This window comes from Dermacentor andersoni, chromosome 4 (genome assembly GCF_023375885.2).
Source record: "Dermacentor andersoni chromosome 4, qqDerAnde1_hic_scaffold, whole genome shotgun sequence".
NCBI lineage: Eukaryota > Metazoa > Arthropoda > Arachnida > Ixodida > Ixodidae > Dermacentor > Dermacentor andersoni.
Window position 1 is genome coordinate 181110827 of NC_092817.1, and position 21034 is coordinate 181131860.

Below are 21034 nucleotides of genomic sequence, written 5' to 3' on the forward strand. Positions count from 1 at the left end.
CATTATATTGTTGTGATTATTACTGTTTGGATTTTATTAAACTGTAATAAAATTGTTTCTTGTATCTATTGAGGTATGGCAGTTTGTCATGCAACCAAACTGAGGACCTGAACTTGTGCGTACAAATAAACACCTAATTTAAGAGTATACTGCTCATATTCTGCTAAACCAGTTTAACAAATCTTGTACTACAATGCTGGAAAAATGACAGAGCTGACTGGGATGTACAGAAAGAGTTCTGCACTGGCTGAAGGACTGCCCCACACTGGAGTTGGTAATATTGCGTTTATTGGAGTAGACCAGAAAGTGCACTTCTAAAAATGCGACAGTCTGTGCAGAAACAAGGCAGACGAGCAGATGTGGCACATTGTTTTCATTGCCGTCCATGCCTACTACTGCATTTCTAGTCTTCCTGTGCTCTGCGTATAAGCCCCTGTTCAGCCAAGGTTTTTACTCCATGACAGTTGTTCTACTGGGTTCGCAGCAATATTGAAGAAAAAAATTCAATGGTTTTCAAGGACTTTCGAGGCCCTGACACAGTAACTTCAAGGACCTCGTGCGATGTGTGTAGTAGTTTGGACAGGCAATAACTTGTTCAACAACATCATTACTTTAATGCAAACAAAAGAAAACAAAACAAATTGCATTCACTGATTTCAATCATTTGAAAGACTGCTAATTTGCCTTTCACCGCCCACCACTAAACGCACACAAGGAAGCATTTCAAGAAAGCGCTCAAAGTTTTTCTGCAATAGCACAATTAACTACTTGGACCTGCAACATTTGCAGTTTTTGAATGCTGTTTGGTTTGACAGTGTATGTGATGTCATCTGTCGCCTCAGCTTTTCCCCATCAAATAAGCCATAGTCATTTCTAATTTCTTTTTATTGTGTCTGTAGCTCTCGATTTAGTCTTCACGGCTTCTCTTCGAATACCTCAACTGTTGAGCTTCCTGCTTCTGCTCCTCCAAGCACATTTGTCGCCGGTTCCATGTGCATAAAACTGGTATCTGCAGCTCCTTTGTAATTTCAACTTTAAGGATGTCACTTTTCTTCTATTACCTCCAGAGACAATTTTCTGTGACATGCGAGAGAGTGTCACAGAAGGGAAAAAAAGCACTTGGCAATGTGTGCTAGGTCTAGCCAAGTGTACAAGTTTAAGGACTTTCCAGTACTTCTAAAACTTCAAGGGTTTTCAATGCCTTGAAAATGGCATTTAAGAAATAAAGGATTTTCAAGGATTGCTACAAACCCTGGATTCTAGCACCTAAATAATTTTACAAGCTTATTTTGGCATGGAGTTCGGAGATTCATGCTTTTTAGCTAACGCTGCACTATCTCTGTACATTGAAGCCACGAGAGCGCAACCATTTTGGAGTAAAGAAAAATGCTGAAAGCTTTTAATACCACTCTTCTTTTTTTCTATGGAGCTTCGTATTGCCTAGTTAAGATTACGAATGTGCCTGGTTGTGGCGGGCGTTTCTTCGACATTTTCTGTGAGAAGCAGATGACTAACCCCCATATTCATAAATGTATCTTAATACAAAGCTCATGCTTGATATAAACGACGCCTGGTGCGAACGTCCCCCAAGACGCTCACTGCCTTTCTTTTGGTACGTTCACGACTTGCGTCGTTTAGATCAAGTCAGGCATGGGCTTCAAGTTATGATGCATTTCTGCATATGGGGGTAAGCGTGCACAATTCCGGGCAACGCACTGTGCCATTGACACTGAGAGGAAACGGGGAAAACAGAGTTAACCACTCATGCTCCTAAACTTTCGCGTACCTGTGGTGTGCGTGTATCGAGGAAGAAGAAACAGCGCAAACACAAGTACAAAAAAAGCATCAACCACACCAGCGCTTCGTGGTGTGGTCCATGTTTTTGCGTCGTCCTTGTGTTGCGTTGTTTCTTCTTCTAAAATGCTCAACCAACTAGCCGGCAAGTCCATCCTGTGCATATATATATATTGAACACACGCATGAGTGTAGATGGTCTTCGAAGCTTTTAGAACGAGCACTGCCACAGGAAACGAGCAGTGCACGCGTAACAAGTGCACACATTAGTCATTTAAACATGCGTGCCAATGCATTTCACGCGGCTATCGGCATAAGCAGTCTCCAAATGCTGGAATGCATGCGCTTCAAAACGCTAACGATCCGCTGCTAATGCAGGACAACAGCTCACAGCGGACTGAACCAAACTCTAAACTAATGCACTTTAAGAGAACGCCTACACGGCAGCGTTAGGCACGTCGAAATGCCTGGTACTGGCGTCGCAGTTGACCATATACGAATGGAACTGGCGGAAAAATAAACAGAAATGCTCACCAGTATACGCGCGAATTAAATTCACATACGTGGATGGTTGGCGCGATACTTTGTATCCGCGTATTTTCGGAGAACATATAATGCATGGACTGGACAAGCACTCGATCGTGAGCTGAACGGCACATTTGTTATTTTCCTGCGGTGACGACAAGCCGTGAGTAGTTCTCACGTTGTCGTTTACGTTGTCTTCCTTCGTTAGACGTAGCAAGGAATGGAAATGATGCAAACGCAAAGGTATTCCAGTACACAATAGCACAGTACACTGCAGAGAAACCCCACCCACCGCAGCAGATTCCTCAAATACATTTGGTATGTATATAACCTCTAAAAGAACATGACTGGCAGTGTTGGCGCTGTGGTGTAATGGTTAGGATGTGTGCTTCGAATTGTATGGATGCGAGTGTACGCGGGTTCGAATCCACATGATGTATAGCGCATTGCGATTCTTCATAAGTAATGTGATTCTCTTGACAATTGTGTTCTAATTAGGTTATGTGACTCCTCATTGCGAAATCTGCGAAGATAATTGCGGATTAAGTATTAATTCGCTTTTTTTTCTCCGCAGTGGCGTTCGCGACGATACGCATAGGCCGCTTCAGAGCAGTCACGCCTGATGGTCAGCAGCAAATAGCCAGGAAAAAATGACTTCAAAATCCTGCATAACTTTGCTCACGCCTATTCTGAAGCCGCTTGGAATTGGGCCAGTGTCTCTGAGGAGAGCCGCCTAGGGAACAGTATATCTGCGGCCCTAATTTGATCAGATTTCCTGCCTGCATGCGTGGCCAGGACTTGGCTAAGAGGGTATTGGGAAGAGTACTAGCACTCTGTTCTGAAGGAGTACAAGCACTCTGTTTGGGTGAGTAGAAGTGCTCGGTCTGGCGGAGTACTATTACCCCTGCGGGGAGAGTATTAGCACTCTGCGGAAGAGTACTAGCACTCCCTGTGGGAAGAGTATTATCACTCTGCGGAAGAGTACTAGCAATCCCTTGCGGTGGAGTAACAAAACTCTGTCAGGAGGAGTTGACCTACTCTCTCTCAAAAAGGCTCGATCTACTCTCGAAAAGAGAGTGAAATATGGGACAAGCAGCTACTCCCTCAAAGAGAGTGCCCGGCACTCTCTTAGTGTTAGAGTGTACGCAAGGTTCACTGATGGCGCATGCCGCGCGAGTAGGCAGTTCTCAGCTACTGCGGGCCTTATTTTCTAGATAGCCTGAGTGTTCATTCGACAAGCATGCGGATACCAGTCGGACTCAGAAGCTGACTAGGCGCGACTATGCCCGCACAGGTGAACCGTAGCAAAATTGAGGCGCGCCGGTACAATCTCGGAGGTGACGGATTGCTGCTGCGTGGTACAAGTGCCGACCGCTGAAACAGCAGGGGCGCAGCAGAACGGCGATCGCTGCGTTCCAGGACTTACTTTTAGAAAAGCGGTTCTTTGTTTGAAAGGGGGGGTGCAATTAGGACTCCATGGCAATGAAAGCTCAGACGGACGCTTCGCATTGGGCGCTCACGAGAAGTCTACAAATGAAGCCGTGCAGGGTGATATGGGCTGAGCATGTGTTGAAGTGAGGGAAGCTCTCAGTAAAATTAATCATCAAGAACGACTGAGGAATATGGAAGAAAGCAAATGGGCTGGGAGAGTATTGCGGTATTTAGTACAGGAAAAATATTGATTCACAGGGGAGGAAAAGAACTAGGAAGCTTACCAGGACATATGGGGCCTCTAGGGTGAGCAACATAGCAACAAAGGACGTCAAGCGCAAAGTCATAGAGTGTGAAATAATCTCATGGCTGGCGGCAATGGAAAAGAAACCTGCAATTAGTGTATATATATTGCTACGGAACAGCCGCCACAGTGTGGCTGCACTGAGGACGAAGACGACGTGTGTGCCGGTTTGATATAGCGTCGCCATTTTGGCCTCCGTGAGCTTACCTGTAAATAAATTGTAAATAGTATTCGGCTTCAGCTTCACGTAACAATAATTTGGTGGAGGTGGACGTTCCCCGTACCCGTCATGGAGCTTCGCAGTGGTCGCAACGGCAACAATGCAACTTCGGCTCCTGCTGGCGGCACTTCATCTGCGCAAGCTTCTCCGCCTGCAGCCCCAACCTACGTCGCCGTTTCCCCACCTCGAGATCCTGGTGTTTTCAACGGAGTCGGCAGTCCTGATGTTGACGACTGGCTCCGCTTATACGAACGTGTCAGCACCAGTCACAGGTGGGATCCGACTATTATGCTTGCCAACGTACTTTTCTACCTCGACGGAGCTCCATTGGCGTGGTTCCAGACTCACGAAGAGGAGATCTCGAGCTGGGATCTCTTCAAAGACAAGCTACGCGACCTTTTTGGCAGTCCGCTTGGTCGACAAGTCAACGCCAAGAAATCCCTTGCCACACGTGTACAGACGTCGACCGAGTCCTACGTATCGTACATTCTCGATGTATTGGCCCTTTGTGCCAAGGCTGACCCGAACATGACTGAGGAGGATAAGGTTAATCACGTCCTCAAAGGCATTGCTGACGACGCCTTCAATTTACTGGTGTTTACGAACGTCACCAGCATCGATACCATCCTCAATGAGTGCCGCCGTCTCAAGCATGCTAAAAGCCGCCGGGTATCCCAGCACATCACGCGACTTCCCAACACAGCTGCTACGTCATCCTGTGACGACCTGTTCCACCAGCCATCGCGATGTGACAACTTGACCCGTATCATTCGTCGCGAGGTCGAAGCGGCACAACCGGCGGCCCCTTCATTCCCGTTACCTGAACATTCTCCGGTGACAATCTCCTTGATCCAGGCCGTCGTCCATCAAGAGCTGTCCAACGTCGGCGTGTAATCCATTCGTCCCGTACGCTCGGAACCTTTGTCTCCACGCACGTCCCCACCAGGCTCTTCTTACTCCTCTTATGGACAGCGCAACCCCTCGGAATGGCGAACCGTGGACGACAAGCCGATTTGTTTTAACTACCGACGCATTGGACATGTCGCTCGCCACTGCCGCAGCCGCTGGACTTCTCCGACGCGCTATTAACCTGATTACCCCCCTCGCCCCTATACCGCATCCTTTTCCTTCGCCCCTTCTATGCCCGCTCCATCATCTTACCCTGCGACACCTTTGCCACGACCCCGCTACTCCCGCTCGCCTTCTCCCTCCCGCCGCCAATCTCGCTCGCCCCCGTCACCCCGTGCTCCTTCTCCGACCTACTCGCCGCACCTACGACCGGAAAACTAGACAGTGCAGCTTCTGGAGGTTAAGTTGCATTGACGACATTGGCACAAAATCCTCGCTGCACCTTACCTACGCACAAGAATCTTTTGGACGTTCTCGTCGATAATGTTCCTGTGTGCGCGTTGATTGACACCGGGGCACATGTGTTCATTATGAGTGCTGCTCTTCGCCGTCGGCTCAAGAAAGTTCTGCGCCTGCCCCGAACCGAGTTGTACAAGTCGCCGACGGAGGGACTGTCGCTATTGTTGGCATGTGTTCTGCCCGACTCACCATTGCTGAGAGACACACCGTCGTTCTCTTCACCGTCATCGAGCATTGCCCTCACGAACTCATTCTCGGTCTGGATTTTCTTGCCCATCATTCTGCCCTCATTGACTGTTCTGCCGGCTCACTTCGCCTTGACTTGCCTCTCCTTGCCGACCCTGTGGACCCGCCTCCAAGCCATCTGAGCTGCATAGATTTTATTCGCCTACCATCTCACTCTGTGACCCACGTCGACTTGTTGTCCTCTCCAGCTGTACCTGACGGCAATTCCGTGGCCGCACCAATTCCGGCCGTTATGCTTACACATGGTGTTACCGTGCCGCACACTGTGCTGAAAATTACTGGCAACCGCACCTGCCTACCAATTGTCAATTTCGCGCTAACCGCGCAAGTTCTGCCTCAGGGGATCTCCTTGGCTATAATTCGCGCTTTGCAGGATGATGAGGTCGAGCCATTCACAGTGGAAGATCGTTACAGCTCAGCCCATACCGTGACGTCAACGCACGGTACTGATGTCGACATTAAGAAGATGGTCTCCTCTGACCTTACACCTGCTCAAGCTGAAGCTCTTTGCCGCGTTCTTGAACGCTATCGCGACATTTTTGACTTTGACAACAGACCCTTAGGTCAAACGTCCGTCGTGACCCATCGCATAAATACTGGCGATGCGAACCCTATTCACCGACGTCCATGCCGTGTTTCTGCGTCAGAACGAGCTGTTATCCAACAGGAAGTCACAAAGATGCTTGCAAAGGTCCTTATCGAGCCTTCCTGTAGTCCCTGGGCATCTCCCGTCGTACATGTCAAAAAGAAGGACGGAACGTGGCGCTTTTGTGTAGATTATCGCCACCTGAACAAAATCACAAGAAAGGACGTGTACCCTTTGCTACGTATTGATGACGCTCTCGACTGCCTGTACGGTGCCACCTATTTTTCTTCTATCGACTTAGGGTCCGGCTACTGGCAGATATCAGTCGATGACATGGACCGAGAGAAGACTGCATTTGTTACCCCTGAAGGCCTTTATCAGTTCAAGGTAATGCCTTTCGGTCCCTGTAACGCACCCGCCACCTTCGAACGAATGATGGTCTCTTTGCTTCAGGGGTTCAAGTGGTCCACCTGTTTGTGCTATCTGGACGACGTTATAGTTTATTCGTCCACATTCGACACGCATCTAGACCATCTTTCAGCGATTCTTGACGTGTTCCGCCGAGCCGGCCTCCAGTTGAACTCGTCAAAATGTCATTTCGCTCGCCGCCAAATCGCCGTCCTTGGACACCTCGTAGACGCCAGAGGCGTGCGACCCGATCCGGACAAAATTCGCGCCGTTACGAATTTTCCTGTTCCGAAGTCTACCAAGGACGTTCGTAGTTTCGTAGGGCTGTGCTCTTATTTCCGACGCTTTGTGAAGGATTTTGCGACCATCGCACGTCCCCTTACCGACCTCTTGAAGAAAGACGCCCCTTTTTCTAGGGGTCCTGACCATGCCTCATCTTTCTCGCAGCTGACTACTCTCCTTACCACGCCTCCAATTTTGGCCCACTTTGACCCGTCTGCCTCAACGGAAGTTCGAACTGATGCCAGTGGTCACGGCATAGGAGCAGTGTTCGCACAGCGCCAGCGTGGACAAGATCGCGTTATAGCCTACGCCAGCCGACTTCGATCACCCGCCGAGCGCAATTATTCAATCACAGAGCGCGAGTGCCTTGCTCTTGTGTGGGAAGTTGCGAAATTTCGTCCATACTTGTACGGACGCCCCTTCTGTGTCATCACTGATCACCACGCTCTCTGCTGGCTATCCTCGCTCAAGGACCCCACGGGACGACTCGCTCGCTGGGCGTTACGCCTGCAAGTATATACCTTCTCCGTGGTGTATAAGACTCCCGTCTTATACACCACGCTTGCACCAGGATGCCGATTGTTTGTCCCGCTACCCCGTCGACAAACCGGCTGATGCGGACGCCATCGCTTGCGTTTTCTCTGTGTCCCAGTTGCTTCAAATCGGCAACGAGCAACGGCGCGATCCTTCATTACGAGCACTCATCGACCGCCTGGAGTCAACTCCTGGCGACGCCTCTCTCCGGATGTTTCTCCTTAAGGAGGGGGCATTATACCGCCGCAATTTCGATCGACACGGCCTTGACCTTCTGCTCGTCATTCCATCGCATCTGCGTTCGACTGTCCTCCAGCAACTTCACGATGCTCCCTTAGCTGGACACTTGGGCGTCTCACGCACATACGACCGTGTACGCCGTCGATTCTTTTGGCCGGGTCTCGCCCGCTCCGTGCGGCGCTACGTTACCGCTTGTGAGCCCTGTCAGCGCCGGAAGAAGCCCTCCACACCTCCAGCTGGATATCTCCAGCCGATCGACATCCCACGGGAACCCTTTTTCCGTGTTGGTCTAGACCTGCTCGGACCGTTTCCTCTCCCGGGCTCCGGAAATAAATGGGTCGCCGTCGCTACCGATTATGCTACGCGGTACGCAATCACCAGAGCCCTCCCGACAATTTGCGCTACTGACGTTGCTGACTTTCTGCTCTATGACATCATTTTAGTGCACGGTGCTCCGCGCCAATTACTCACTGACCGTGGCCGCAGCTTTCTGTCGGCAGTCGTCGAGGACATACTCCGCTCCTGCTCGACGAAGCACAAGTTCAGCACGTCCTACCACCCCCAGACCAACGGCCTCACGGAGCGCCTCAATCGAACCATCACCGACATGCTTTCCAAGTACGTTGCGACCGACCACCACGACTGGGATCTTCACTTACCATATGTGACGTTCGCGTATAATTCATCGCGTCACGACACCGCCGGTTATTCACCGTTCTATCTCCTATATGGCCGAGAAACCGTGTTGCCCTTGGACACTTTGCTGCCCTCGGCCACACGTTCCGCCACTGAATACGCCCGCGACGCGATCGCACACGCCGACCACGCGCGCCATCTCGCCCGCACCCGTCTCGAGGCCTCACAAGAGCATCAGAGATGCCTCTATGATTGCCACCATCGTAACGTGCACTTTTCTCCGGGTTCTCTGGTGCTTCTCTGGTCACCCGTTCGCCGTGTGAGCCTTTCCGAAAAGCTGCTGTCGCGCTGCACAGGCCCTTACCGTGTGGTACGCCAAGTGATGCTACGTGTGGTAGCATCACTGCTGTCATTGCGTGTGGTACAGCCGGGGGTGATGCTACGGAACAGCCGCCACAGTGTGGCTGCACTGAGGAGGACGAAGACGACGTGTGTGCCGGTTTGATATAGCGTCGCCATTTTGGCCTCCGTGAGTTTACCTGTAAATAAAGTGTAAATAGTATTCGGCTTCAGCTTCACGTAACAATATATATATATATATATATATATATATATATATATATATATATATCTATATATATATCTATATATATATATATTCATTAAATGCTTATAAGTTAGAAAAGTACAGCCGTTAGAAAATTTCCCTAAAGGAGTCTCATGCAATATGAAGTTTTCTTACAGCGTGCTTGGTAGAATTTGGAGTAAACATCCACGCATAAATTTAGGAATTCAGGTGGCAGACATCATTCGGATAGTTCGGCCAGCTTGATTTGTGAGCCTGACACACTGAAACTTGTAATTTCTTTTGTGAAGCACAATTTCTACACCTGTAAGAGATCGAACTAGGTAATCTGCTTCAGTGAACTTTTAAAGCGACGTTTTCTTTCCCTTTTCCTTCGACTTCTGAACTGCTGCTGCTGAGTTCTTGCACACCGCGTCGGGGAGTTGTTAAGGGCGCGTGTATACACATTGAAGGAGCGTGGAAGAGAGGGATGTCGACACGATAAACTTTTTTTGAACCTTTCCATCGCGTGGCGTGTGCCCAATGACGTTTGGAGCTCCCTGGGTGTTGCCAGTGTAGCCTCTTGGTGGGTGTAATTATACGTGGCCTTCTTGAAAAGTATTGCATAAACTGCAACGCTTGCCTTTCTACTAACGTGCAAATCCAAAGGCGACCTAGATAGAACTGTAAAGAGGAGGCCGAGAATGGGTAGAACCGACGCAGTCATGAAAAAAATGAAAAACAGCCTTGTTTCTCTTGCAGTTTCCGTGCAGAGGGAGATGGCGTAAGAGGGAAAAGATGACATGATAACGCAAGGAAACAGCGGTTGCAGGAAAAATGAAGGTACCGTACGGTATGCTTCTGCGATTTCTGAAAAATAAACACCATGCAAGTTAGACAAGCAGACAACTGACGCAGGGCGTGCAGAAGCAAAGCCGCATTAAAACACCATAGGGTCTAGATGACATTACGCAAGCGGTCTGGCGTCTAGTCAACACTACTGGGCCTGCCGCGGTAGCTTGATGGCGATGTCGTACCTCGAGTTCGTGGGTCCATACCTGGCATGGCAGCCCCATTGCGACGGGAGCGAAATCCAGAAACGCTAGTGCACATAGATTTAGGTGCCCGTTAAATAACACCAAGATGTCAAAATTACTCCGGAGTCCCCACTATGACGAGCCTCTTGATTCCATCGTGGTTTTGGCACCGACAACCTCATAATTCAATTACAGTTAACACTTCTGCCACGATTCGATGTGACATCTGAGGAAATGCTAGTGCTGAAACCTCTCAGAGATTATGAGCAATCGCGCACAACAACGCCCCGAGCAAACACGTCTCCTTCTGTGTTTTGTGTACTACGCAGACAAACGGTAGTGGTGCACACAAAGTAACGTTTAACATCAACTCACCACTCTGGCATTGGGCACAACGTTCAAGAAATTACACGTGCGCCCACAGCATCTACGCTAATTACAGTCAATGAAAGCAAATGGCATAGAAAGGTTCGCTTACATCGACTTCCACAGTGCGTGGGATCACCGTATTTTCTAACTTTTATTTTGGTATCCGTAGCCCAACAGGGAAAAGGAATAAATACTTTTAGACAGCATAATGTACTTGCTGCAAGCAATGTGCGGATAATCACAGGTGATGACATCCTCCCAATGGCTGTCATCTAAGGAGGAGGAGGAGGAATAAACTTTATTTGTGCACAGCAGATTTGAGACCTAGGCCTCTACCTAAATGACGGCCTCGAGGCCTTGGGCCCTGGTGGCATCTTCGGCCTGCTGGATCGCCTTGAGTTGGTCTTCCGGTGCACAGCTGAGCAACGCGGTCTCCCACTGCTCTCTGGTCTTAATTATTTTATTCTGTATGGGTGTACGAGGACAAGCCCAAACCATATGTTGTAGGTCCGCCCTTTCTTCACAGAATCTACATCTATCCGTGTAAAGGTCCGGGTAGTAGCGGTGGTAGGCCACCGGGTTCGGATATGTATCTGTTTGTAAGAGGCGCCATGCCGTCGCTTGCCGTCTATTTAACGAGGAGTGTGCCGGGGGGAAATGGGCCCTTCCCAATAGTGTTTGGCGATCTCGTTAAAGCTGGTCATCCGGTCTCTCTCCGTTCCCAGTATTTGTTGCGTGTCACCTGCTCGGCCTGTCAGTTCTTGAGCCAGGTTGTGCGCTATTTCGTTCCCGGGAAGGGATGAGTGTGCGGGTGCCCATATGATGTGAATGTCGCGATCTTCACGAAAGTTCTTTAAAATTCTCAGTGCTTCCGGCGAGATTCTTCCTTTTGCATAGTTCTTGACGGCTGCCTTGCAGTCGCTTACTACGATGTTAGCTACCGTGGAGGCTATTGCCAGTGCTAAGGCAGCTTCCTCCGCCACCTCTGCCTTCCATGTTTTTACCGTCGCACTAACTCTGCAGTCACCCTCTAGACTCGTAGCAACTATCGACATACTCTGTCCATTTGCGTACTCCGCCGCGTCCACATAGACCACGTCCCTGGCACTACGGAATCTTTTGTGGATAGCTCTCGCTCGTGCGTTTCTTCAATCTTTGTGAAACTCCGGGTGCATGTTTCTGGAGATTGGGGGTGTTGATAGATGGGCCCTTATTTTCCTTGGGATGTCTCTCCGCACTCCGTGCTGTGCTTCGTAGGTTATTCTGATGTCATCTAAGATGTGTCTCCCCGTCAAACTCTGTGTAAGCCTTTCGTACTGCGCTACTCTCTGGGCCTCAATAAGTTCGTCTAATGTGTTGTGCACGCCGAGCGCCAAGAACTTCTCGTTTGACGTATTTGCCGGAAGTCTCAAAGCTTGCTTATACGCCCTTCTAATTATGCAGTCTATCTTGGCTTTCTCCGCAGCGTAGAGCTTGAGGTAAGGAACCACATATACAATACGACTGATTACGAATGTTTCTATTAATCGGATGAGATTGTGCTCTTTCATGCCATAGTGCCTGTTGGATATCCGACTTATTAGTCTGATTGTTTGTTGAACACTATTGTTAAGTAGTCTAATTGTTTCTCCGTTATTGCCGTTTTCGGATATGCGGAGTCCCAGTATTCTCAGGCTCTCCACTATCGGTATCGTGGTGCCTTCTACTGTGACCACAATGCCCGGCCTTTCCCTAATGCTTTTTCGACCCCGGCATGTGGGCCTATAGAGCAGAAGTTCTGATTTTTGCGAGGAGCATCTCAGTCCCTTGTCTTTGATGTAGTCTTCCACCGTGTTTACTGCTGTTTGAAGGATGTCTTCCACATGCCCATCGCTTCCACCCGCCACCCAAAGGGTGATGTCGTCCGCGTAGAGGCTGTGTCCGAGTCCTTCTATCTTTTCGAGTCTCGCAGGAAGACCGATCATTGCCACGTTGAATAGAAAGGGAGATAGGACTGAACCCTGCGGGGTACCCCTATTACCTAGCTTGAGTGCGTCCGATTTGGATTCTCCAATTGAAATCTTTGCGGTACGATCTGTCAAGAAGTCTTTGATGTACGCGTATGTTTTACGTCCTACATGCAGCTCTGGAGATTTTGTAGTATGGCCTTGTGCGTGACGTGTCAAAGGCCTTAGTTAGATCGAGACCTAGTATTGCCTTAGTGTCTAGACTATTCTCACCCGCATCTATGATCTGATGTTTTAGTTTGAGCATAATATTCAGCGTCGATAACTTTGGTCGAAATCCAACCATGGTATGTGGGTAAAGTCCTCCATCATCCATGTATCTCGTGAGACGTGTGAGAACCACATGTTCCATGAGTTTACCGCCGCAGGATGTCAGTGATATGGGCCTTAAGTTCGTCAGTTGTGGTTTCTTTCCAGGCTTTGGTATAAAAATGATTTTGGCTGATTTCCATTGACTTGGAATGCTGCCTTGCTCCCAGCAGTTATTCATGTAGTCCGTGAGAGCTCGGATGGATACATCGTCGAGGTTCCTGAGTGTTTTGTTGCTTATCCCATCAGGTCCTGGTGCCGATTTCGAGTTGAGCCTGGTAAGTTCATATCTGACTTCTGCCTCCGTAATAGGGGTATCAAGATCAGGATTCTCGTTACCTAGGTAACCCGGAAGTAGTTCTCTATCCGCATCTCCAACGTACATCTTTTGGAGCTCTCGAAAGAGCTCTTCTTCTGTACCGTTGTAGCTGTGTATAACCTTCTGTAGATTGTGTCTTTGTATGGTTTTTGTACTTCCTTAATTCATCTAAGTAAATTTTTGTTTAATAATGAGTCTCTTGCTCTGGCATGAGCCATGTGCGCGGCACCCTGTTAACGCCTGTTGCTGATCTGATGCACCTGGCCTAATGCCCGAGTTCGTGGCCTTCTTCCGCGCAGGTCACCTCGGCCTTCTTCTTCACGTCTTTCCTGCACGTGCTGTGTACAGAGATGCTTCGCACGGGAAAGCAGCTGGCCAGCATTCGTAGACTGTGCGTTGGTGGCGGCAACCTGGCCCAGGCCACGTACGACTCTGCCTTGAAGGCGTTCGGCAGCCTCGAGTGCCTCGTAAACGTGTACGGCATGTCCGAAAGTGGCGCCCTTATCTGTTCGCCCGGCATGCGCGGCGCCAGGGGCACGGACCTCGGATATCCAGCCTGCATGGCTGAGATCAAGGTGTGCTCGCGCATATCATTTAGGTGTCTGGCTTGAGGTTACCTTCGATCGCCAGACAGCGTTCCAGCACATAAACCTTTTAAGGAGCAAATGTCTGCCACAGGAGGGGGCATGTAGGTTCTGCAAGAAAAGCCGGAAAACGACTTGGTACATTGCATGCGAATTCGTAGAGACGTGTAAGGAGTGTACACATTCCAGAATAGTTGCATCAGAAAGAAGATGAAACGAACATATTGTCAGCAATCAAGACAATTGAGATACGAATTAAGCATTGGTGGGCGAAAAAGCAGGGAAGCGGTTGATGAAACCTGAGCCATTGCAAGTGTAGATAATAGTACAATTTTGGTGATAGAAGTTTCAAATACTAAACTTTAGATCGAGATCAGGTAGCAAAAGATCAATGTAGCCAAACCTTAATAAATCAAGCAGGCTAGATGACCATCCGTCCTCGCTTCGTTTCAACGGGAATAATAATAATAATAATAATAATAATAATAATAACAATAATAATAATAACAATAATAATAATAATAATCACACGAAATGCGTATAGAATATTCATTTTAAGATCAAACATGCCCTCTCGCTGTGTTTAGGAGATAAAACTTGTCTTGGAAATCTAAAACAAATTCATAGGGATGCTTTCTTCGCAATTTCTATTTTGTCTTTAAGGAGGAAAGAAAAAAACTTCTTCAACACTTGTGATATTCATTCGATGCGTAGTGATTCCTAGTGCAGAATTAGCTATACTGACGAGACGTATCCCGGTAACCCAGAACGTCTTCAAGCCACCCTGAGCGTCCTTTTTTTGCAGCTAACAGATACAGATGTAACCGGCGAGGCGGCGTAGTCGCTATGGCTCTGTGCTGCTATGCCTAAAGGCGTGGGATCAAATCTAGGCTGCGGCGGCCGCATTTCGGTGGGGGCGTGATGCAAAACCCCCCGTGTACCGTTCCTTGGATGTGCTTCACACAACCCCGGGTGCTCGAAACAATTCTGGAGTCCGCACTACGGCATCCCTCATAATCATGTCGTGGTTTTTGCACGTACAGATTACAGAATGTAAATTTTTACATAAAAATACAAATGACAGTTAGCGGTAACTGCGTGAGAAGTGGTAAGTCGGGCTTCGACTGAGTTTTGTGGTATCTTTAAGTGGCGATACACTAAATGGGTTATCATTATCATCACCAGCTTATTATCAATCATCAGTAATAATGAACGAAGGCTTCCCCCAGTGACCTCCAATTATCCCTGTCTTGCGCTAGCTGATTCCCACTTGCGACACCAAATTACTAAATTTCCTTCATTCATTCATTCACAAAACTTTATTAGTGTCCTGAAGCCCAGTCTTTTCAGACCGAGGCGGGCCGCGTCCACGTCGGCACCGCCAGGTCGAGTCTTATGGCGTCATCGTGGACCCTCTGGACAGCCCATAGTTGACCTTGATATGAAGAGCTTGATGTCATCTTGTGCCAGTAAAGCCATTTTTCTTCGGGGTCGGCGAGAGTCGCGGGACAGCCCGCCAGCATGCGTCTGATGTCAATGATGCCATCGCACACGTTACATTCTTTCCTAATTTCTCTTTCGGGGTGAGTTTTATTTATGAAATACGGAGTGGGGTACGTTCCGGTTTGCAGTAAACGTAGCGTGACTGCCTGAGCCCTATTCAATTTCACGTGCAGCAGTGGGAATTGCCTACGCCCCAAGTAGTAATATTTAGTGATGTCGTTGTAAGTTAGTAAGTGATGTTTATGCTCCCCGGAATGGTAGTGGGCGTCGGTTCGCTTCTGACCGGCACGGCAAGCATGTCCTCGTGCCAGGTCGTTCGTCACCTCATTGAGGTTGGGCCGAGTCTCGTCTACTTCTCCCATATGTGCAGGAAACCATCGGATTTCGGTTTTGATAGTTTCGACCTTGTCGATAATTTTAGCCGCAGTCCCAGATACATAGCCTTTGTCAAAGCTCTTAACTGCTGCTTTGGAATCGCTATATATGAAAGACCTAATTTCATCACTCTACCAAATTTTGTGCCGTGTTTGACTGCTCTTCCCTTCCCTTAGCAGCTATTTTGCAAGGCCTATGGTGCACCAGTTATCTATCCTACGCACTACGTGGCCTGCGTAGCTGCATTTTTGCTCCTAGTGTCAACTAGAATATGGGCTATTGCCGTTTGCTTTGTCAACCCCCTCGCTCGCTTTCTGTCTCTTAATGTTACGCCTAACATTTTCCGTTCCATCGCTTCTTGCGCAATTTTTGACTTTTTCTCGAGCTTCTTTGATAACCTACATATATTTGGCCCCATAGCTACCACTAGCAGAACGCAATGATTGTACATAGTTCTTTTCAACGACATTAGCAAGCTTCCAGTGATGATACGGCAATGCCTTGCGTATGTCTTCCAACCCATTATTATTCTGTAAATTTTAGTCTCATTATCAGAGTTCCCTGTCAGTTTTTTACCTAGACAAACGCATTCATGCAGAGTCATTACATGCTAAATGGCAATCGTGAATTTTGGTTTCCTTCCCAGGGTATTCAACATTAATTACCGTTGTCTACTGCATATTGTTCTTCAATCCTACTGTCGCACTTTCTTGATTAACATCTTCAATAATTTGTTGCAATTCATTTCCAGTGTTACTGAAAAGGGCAATGTCATCTGCAAACCGAAGGCTTTTGAGATATTCTTTCCTAAGCCTTGCCAGTTTAATAAGCTTGGTTACTCATAAGCATGCAGTGAATAACGTTGGAGAGATTGTGTCTTCTTGTGTGACCCCTTTCATCACAGGTAATATTCTCCTTGTGGAGACGCAAGTTGGCTGTAAAATCTCTGTAGATATTATGCATGCGATTCACGTTTTCAACCCGTGCTCCAAGATTACGCACTGCCTCCATGACGGCTGGCATATCTACTTAATCAAATGCCTTTTTCATAAACTATGAAAGCAAGCCATATATGTATATATACTGACTATGCCATAAAAATGTATTGAGTTAGTAATCCAGAAAGGCCTAATTAAAAAGTACATGACTATGGTGTTAGGGAGGCTAGGTGTCAATAACGAAGAAAAAAACCATGATTTCATGGCCTCCAAATCATGTTGTAGAGCCTCGCAGTCAAAGTCAGTCCGTATACTGCGATAAACTACGTAGTACTTTGTGAAAAGCCAAATTTTTCACAAAGCGGATTATGGCAAATCAATAATGAAGATTTTGAAAAGTAAAGAACCAAGCCCAGTGACACGAGTAACACCAACTGATGTGCGAACACACGGTAAGTTGTAATTATTTACCGACGGGAATAGGAGTCGAAATGAAAGAAAGGCTTTTACGCAAATAACAACTTCGGAGTAAATATGATTGCAGTAGCAATTAGATGAACAGTCCAGACGCATTTCTACCGTCAGCGTCGCCGTCGCCGTGCTGTTCCGTATAAATTCCAAGGGCTATAACACCGTCGCCGCGCGCCCTACGCTGTATGTGCGAGTGAAAGTGTGCGAGGGGAGGCGGCGATCGCGGCTCAATCTCGCCAGCGAAAAGGGAGCAAAGCGGGGACGATGCACGCCTGTCTCGTCGCGCAAGAAGCATCCGACGTTGCGAGGCCCCAGGGAGAGGACAAGGAGGGGGGCAGCGTTCTACTCCAGCGGCCACTGCGCGCGTGGTGGCTTCACGCTGTCGCGCGGCCGTACCCTGAGAGCGATCTGCAAGGGGGGTAGAGTCCAGGTGCGTCAGAGGCTCGCAGCTTCGTGCGTGCTGTGTGTTCTCGGCGCTGAGTTTGCGTTGAAGCAATATACAGCATGAAGGTCACTTCGCTCTCTGCTGCTACCGCGTTTCCTGACGCCAGGGTTTTGACAGCGTGTGTCGGCGGTCATAGAGTGTTGCGTTCATGTTTTCTGTGCGCGCTGACACCATGCTTGTTAATTTAGTTAGCCAGCGAATGTTTACAAGTTGGTACGGCTGATAATAGCACTATCCTTACATCGTATATCTGTCTGATATTTTCCTATCGCAATCGATGCTTGAGCATTCGGGCTAAACTGCGACTTTCTTTTTATGTAGAGTAATCTTGATTATCAATCGTTTGTGTGGAGCACAAATCATACTATCTGACTTCACCCAGGAATCGCTCACATTGCATTTCTTAACGAAAAATTGCAGTTTTGGCAATGAACCTGCTTTGTTAAGGGAACGGTACACGTAATGCGCTGAGAATTTTGCCAATTTTGAGATATTCAACCTCAGAGCACTGAGGAAAACGTAGTGGCATTCCATTTAATATTTTACTGAACAGCCTGCCTCGCGCAATGCGGGACAAAATACTGTTGTCAGAGTACGAATATTATCAAACACGGAATATAGTATGCGAACATGCCTCGAAAAATTTCACGTTTTAATTCCAGAATTGCAAACTGTAATATCTACTAAAGAGAAATTAATCTTTTGGTGTATTTCCTTTGCAATTATATTTCCTAATTTCCGCCGATGTTATTGGTATCTGCTACCTAAAAGTTTATTTACATTACACTCACATTAAAATTTTGTATTAACAATACAAGGCCAGTTAATGATGACGACTCATAGTCTTAAAAATTGTTGGAAGTCTGGAGCTCGAATTTTTAAGTTGTAGAAACATCCTTTGTGTATTGTGGAGCACGCGCATGTATTTCGGCTTCCCGCTTCCGCAGGTAGTGGACATCGTGTCTCGTCGGAAGCTCGGTCCCAACCAGACAGGGGAGATTTGCTTCCGCATGCCGACTGTCATGCGTGGCTACTACAAACGGCCCAAGGAGACCGCTGAGTTCTTCGAGGGCGAAGGCTGGTGCAAGTCGGGTGAGTCGCCCAACATCAGCTTCTAGTTGAATGAGTTAACTTAAAAATGAAGTTTATTCCCCAAATAATGGTTTTGATGGTTTCTTATGCTACAGTCAATCTTTACTCGTCATGGCCTCGCACGCCTGGTGCATACAAGCCGCCTTTACCGCTATGCTCTAACAACAACAAAAGAGTGAACACAAGTGCGCGCAGCATGCTGGACACAAACGACCGAATCAGAGAAACGTGTCGTTGCCGAAGACTCTTGCAGGGAGGAAGAAACACAAGGCGTATTAGCAGAGGAACCCACCTTATGTTTATAGCAACACAAAGGTCTATCTAAGCCTAACAACTTGCGGCGGTTTGGAGACGCGCGCTCCCTCAGTTTCATGCCTTCTTCTGCCATCAGTTACAGTAACACAGTTACTTGCTACACATTGACGTAGCTCATTGCACTGGCTCCCAAAAGAAACTGCCATTATAAGTTTGAAGTTGCACTAGGAGAGGGGGGAGACAAAGAGAAGGCAAGACAGGGAAGTTAGCCAGTGTAAGTACCGGCTGGCTACCCTGTGCTGGGGAAAGGGGTAAAGGGAATAAAAGGAGAAAGAAGAAGAAGAAGAGAAAAACGGAAATCGGGAAATTCACGCAGTACTGCAATACTATACACACTACAACACTCAAAGACGGTCGCACAATTTGCTTGTCCTTAAAAACTTTAGCAAAGCCCTTAAGGCCTTGAGTGCTGAAGCCCGTCTGGACAAGTGTCCTAGAGCTTTTTTCGCTGTAAAGGGACGATTGTCCAGTTTTTCGAGCGTTCTCACGAGCACTTTTCTTGGCACTTAGTAACGGGGACCGTCAGAAAGGGGGTGCTCAATTGTCTCCTCGCAGCCACAGGTGTCGCAAGTAGGGCCTTGTGGCCATTCCAATGCCGAATGAATAGGAGTTCGTGAAAGCCACGCCGAGCCACAGGCGGCACAGAAGCGTTGCTTCCGCTCGTGGTAACCCTGTTGATAGACGGAGTTGCAGACGTGGATCCAATCTGTGGAGACGTGCGTTCGTGAATTCATTGGTGCTCGACAGATTCGGCGTAAGCTTGCGCGCGAGGGAGCGAAGACTTGTGGCTGCGTCTGTTCGTGACAGTGGTGTTGGTATAACATGGCCACCATCGTGGGCCGATCGGGCGGCATCATCCGCACTCCCCTACGTTTGTTGGTGAATTTCAACCGACACTCGTCTCACAATTTAGCTGACAGTGCGTTGATATTTTTAGGTTTTATTGCTATCTTCAATAACATCAGCTTCTTTTTCATCTTTTTTCTTGTGCTATCGCGCAGCTTGAAATTGTGTGTTTGATAATTGAATAAATTCCTAGCCGAGTCCTTTGAAGCGTAGTTTCTCAAGCTGTTAAAATGCCTTCTTCAGCTTACTTGTATCTTAATTTTATCCCCTTTTATTTGAGCTCCCTGTAAGGGCTCCACGCGGGACATGCCTATATTTATAACCTTCCTGATTTTGCTCACTCTTCAGGAGATGCCGGCTATTACGACGAAGAAGGGCGTTTCTACTTAGTGCAGCGGATTAAGGAGATGATCAAGTGCATGGACAACCAGGTCGTGCCTGCTGAGCTGGAGGAACTACTACTGCGAGAATATTCGCAGGACATCGCGGAAGTTGCAGTGGTTGGACTCGAACACGCCGAGTATGGAGAGGCACCCGCCGCCGCAGTTATAGTCAAGAGGCGGGGCGGCAAAAATAAACTCCGTCTCCTTGCCGAAAGAATCAAGAAAACCATCGCAGGTATGACGTTTTTTTTTACTAAAACCTCTTTAGAGCGTAAAGCTATTATATTCACAGCACTCAATCAAGTCAAGTTTGCAAGTGCCGAAATCGGCTAGCTATTATTGGAGCGAAAACTGTATATTTACCTTTTTTTTATGCTTGCATCAGACAAGTGCAATTAGAGAAGATAAGTAACTTTGCAAGATGCCGATAACACCGGAAATGTTTTTGTGAGTGTTGAATGTGCACGGCAGTCCCAAAAGCGCTAACTAGTGATTTATTAAGGCCATTGATATTTTCAAGCTGAAGTCACCCAATGTCTGAAATTTTAATGATTCGCGATGAAGCAGAATTATTGTAAGGGTAATATTTGTGGACATTTTCCCAATAAATTCACATGTGCTTCCTCATCTGCTTAGTGGATCTTCGCGTATGGCATCTGCATTCTTATGGTCAGAATGTCTTGCTTGGAAGCAAAAAGTTTAAATTCTTGTCGTAGCCTTGTAGGAACAGGATGGCTTTGAGCGGCGATTGCTAACTGACTCTGCCGAAGTCACTACATTCCTGTACCGCAGTACACTCGGTATAGGAGGCCCCGTCATCGAAGCCGCCGGAATCTAGAATATTAAAAAAGTTTGTCAGCAGCCATAGTTTGAAGCGGGAAGGACAAAGTTACGGCAGATTGA

The 21034-nt window shown here is 47.8% G+C and overlaps 1 protein-coding gene across 1 annotated transcript in view; it reads left to right on the forward strand.

Moving 5' to 3' along the window:
* LOC126530643 (uncharacterized) overlaps positions 1 to 21034 on the forward strand; it is an 86330-nt gene that overhangs the window by 52547 nt on the left and 12749 nt on the right. The window contains exons 6-8 of the mRNA XM_050177907.3: positions 13479 to 13754; positions 18443 to 18587; positions 20097 to 20366. Coding sequence (XP_050033864.1) covers positions 13479 to 13754; positions 18443 to 18587; positions 20097 to 20366 — 691 coding nt within the window. The remainder of the gene's footprint in view (positions 1 to 13478; positions 13755 to 18442; positions 18588 to 20096; positions 20367 to 21034) is intronic.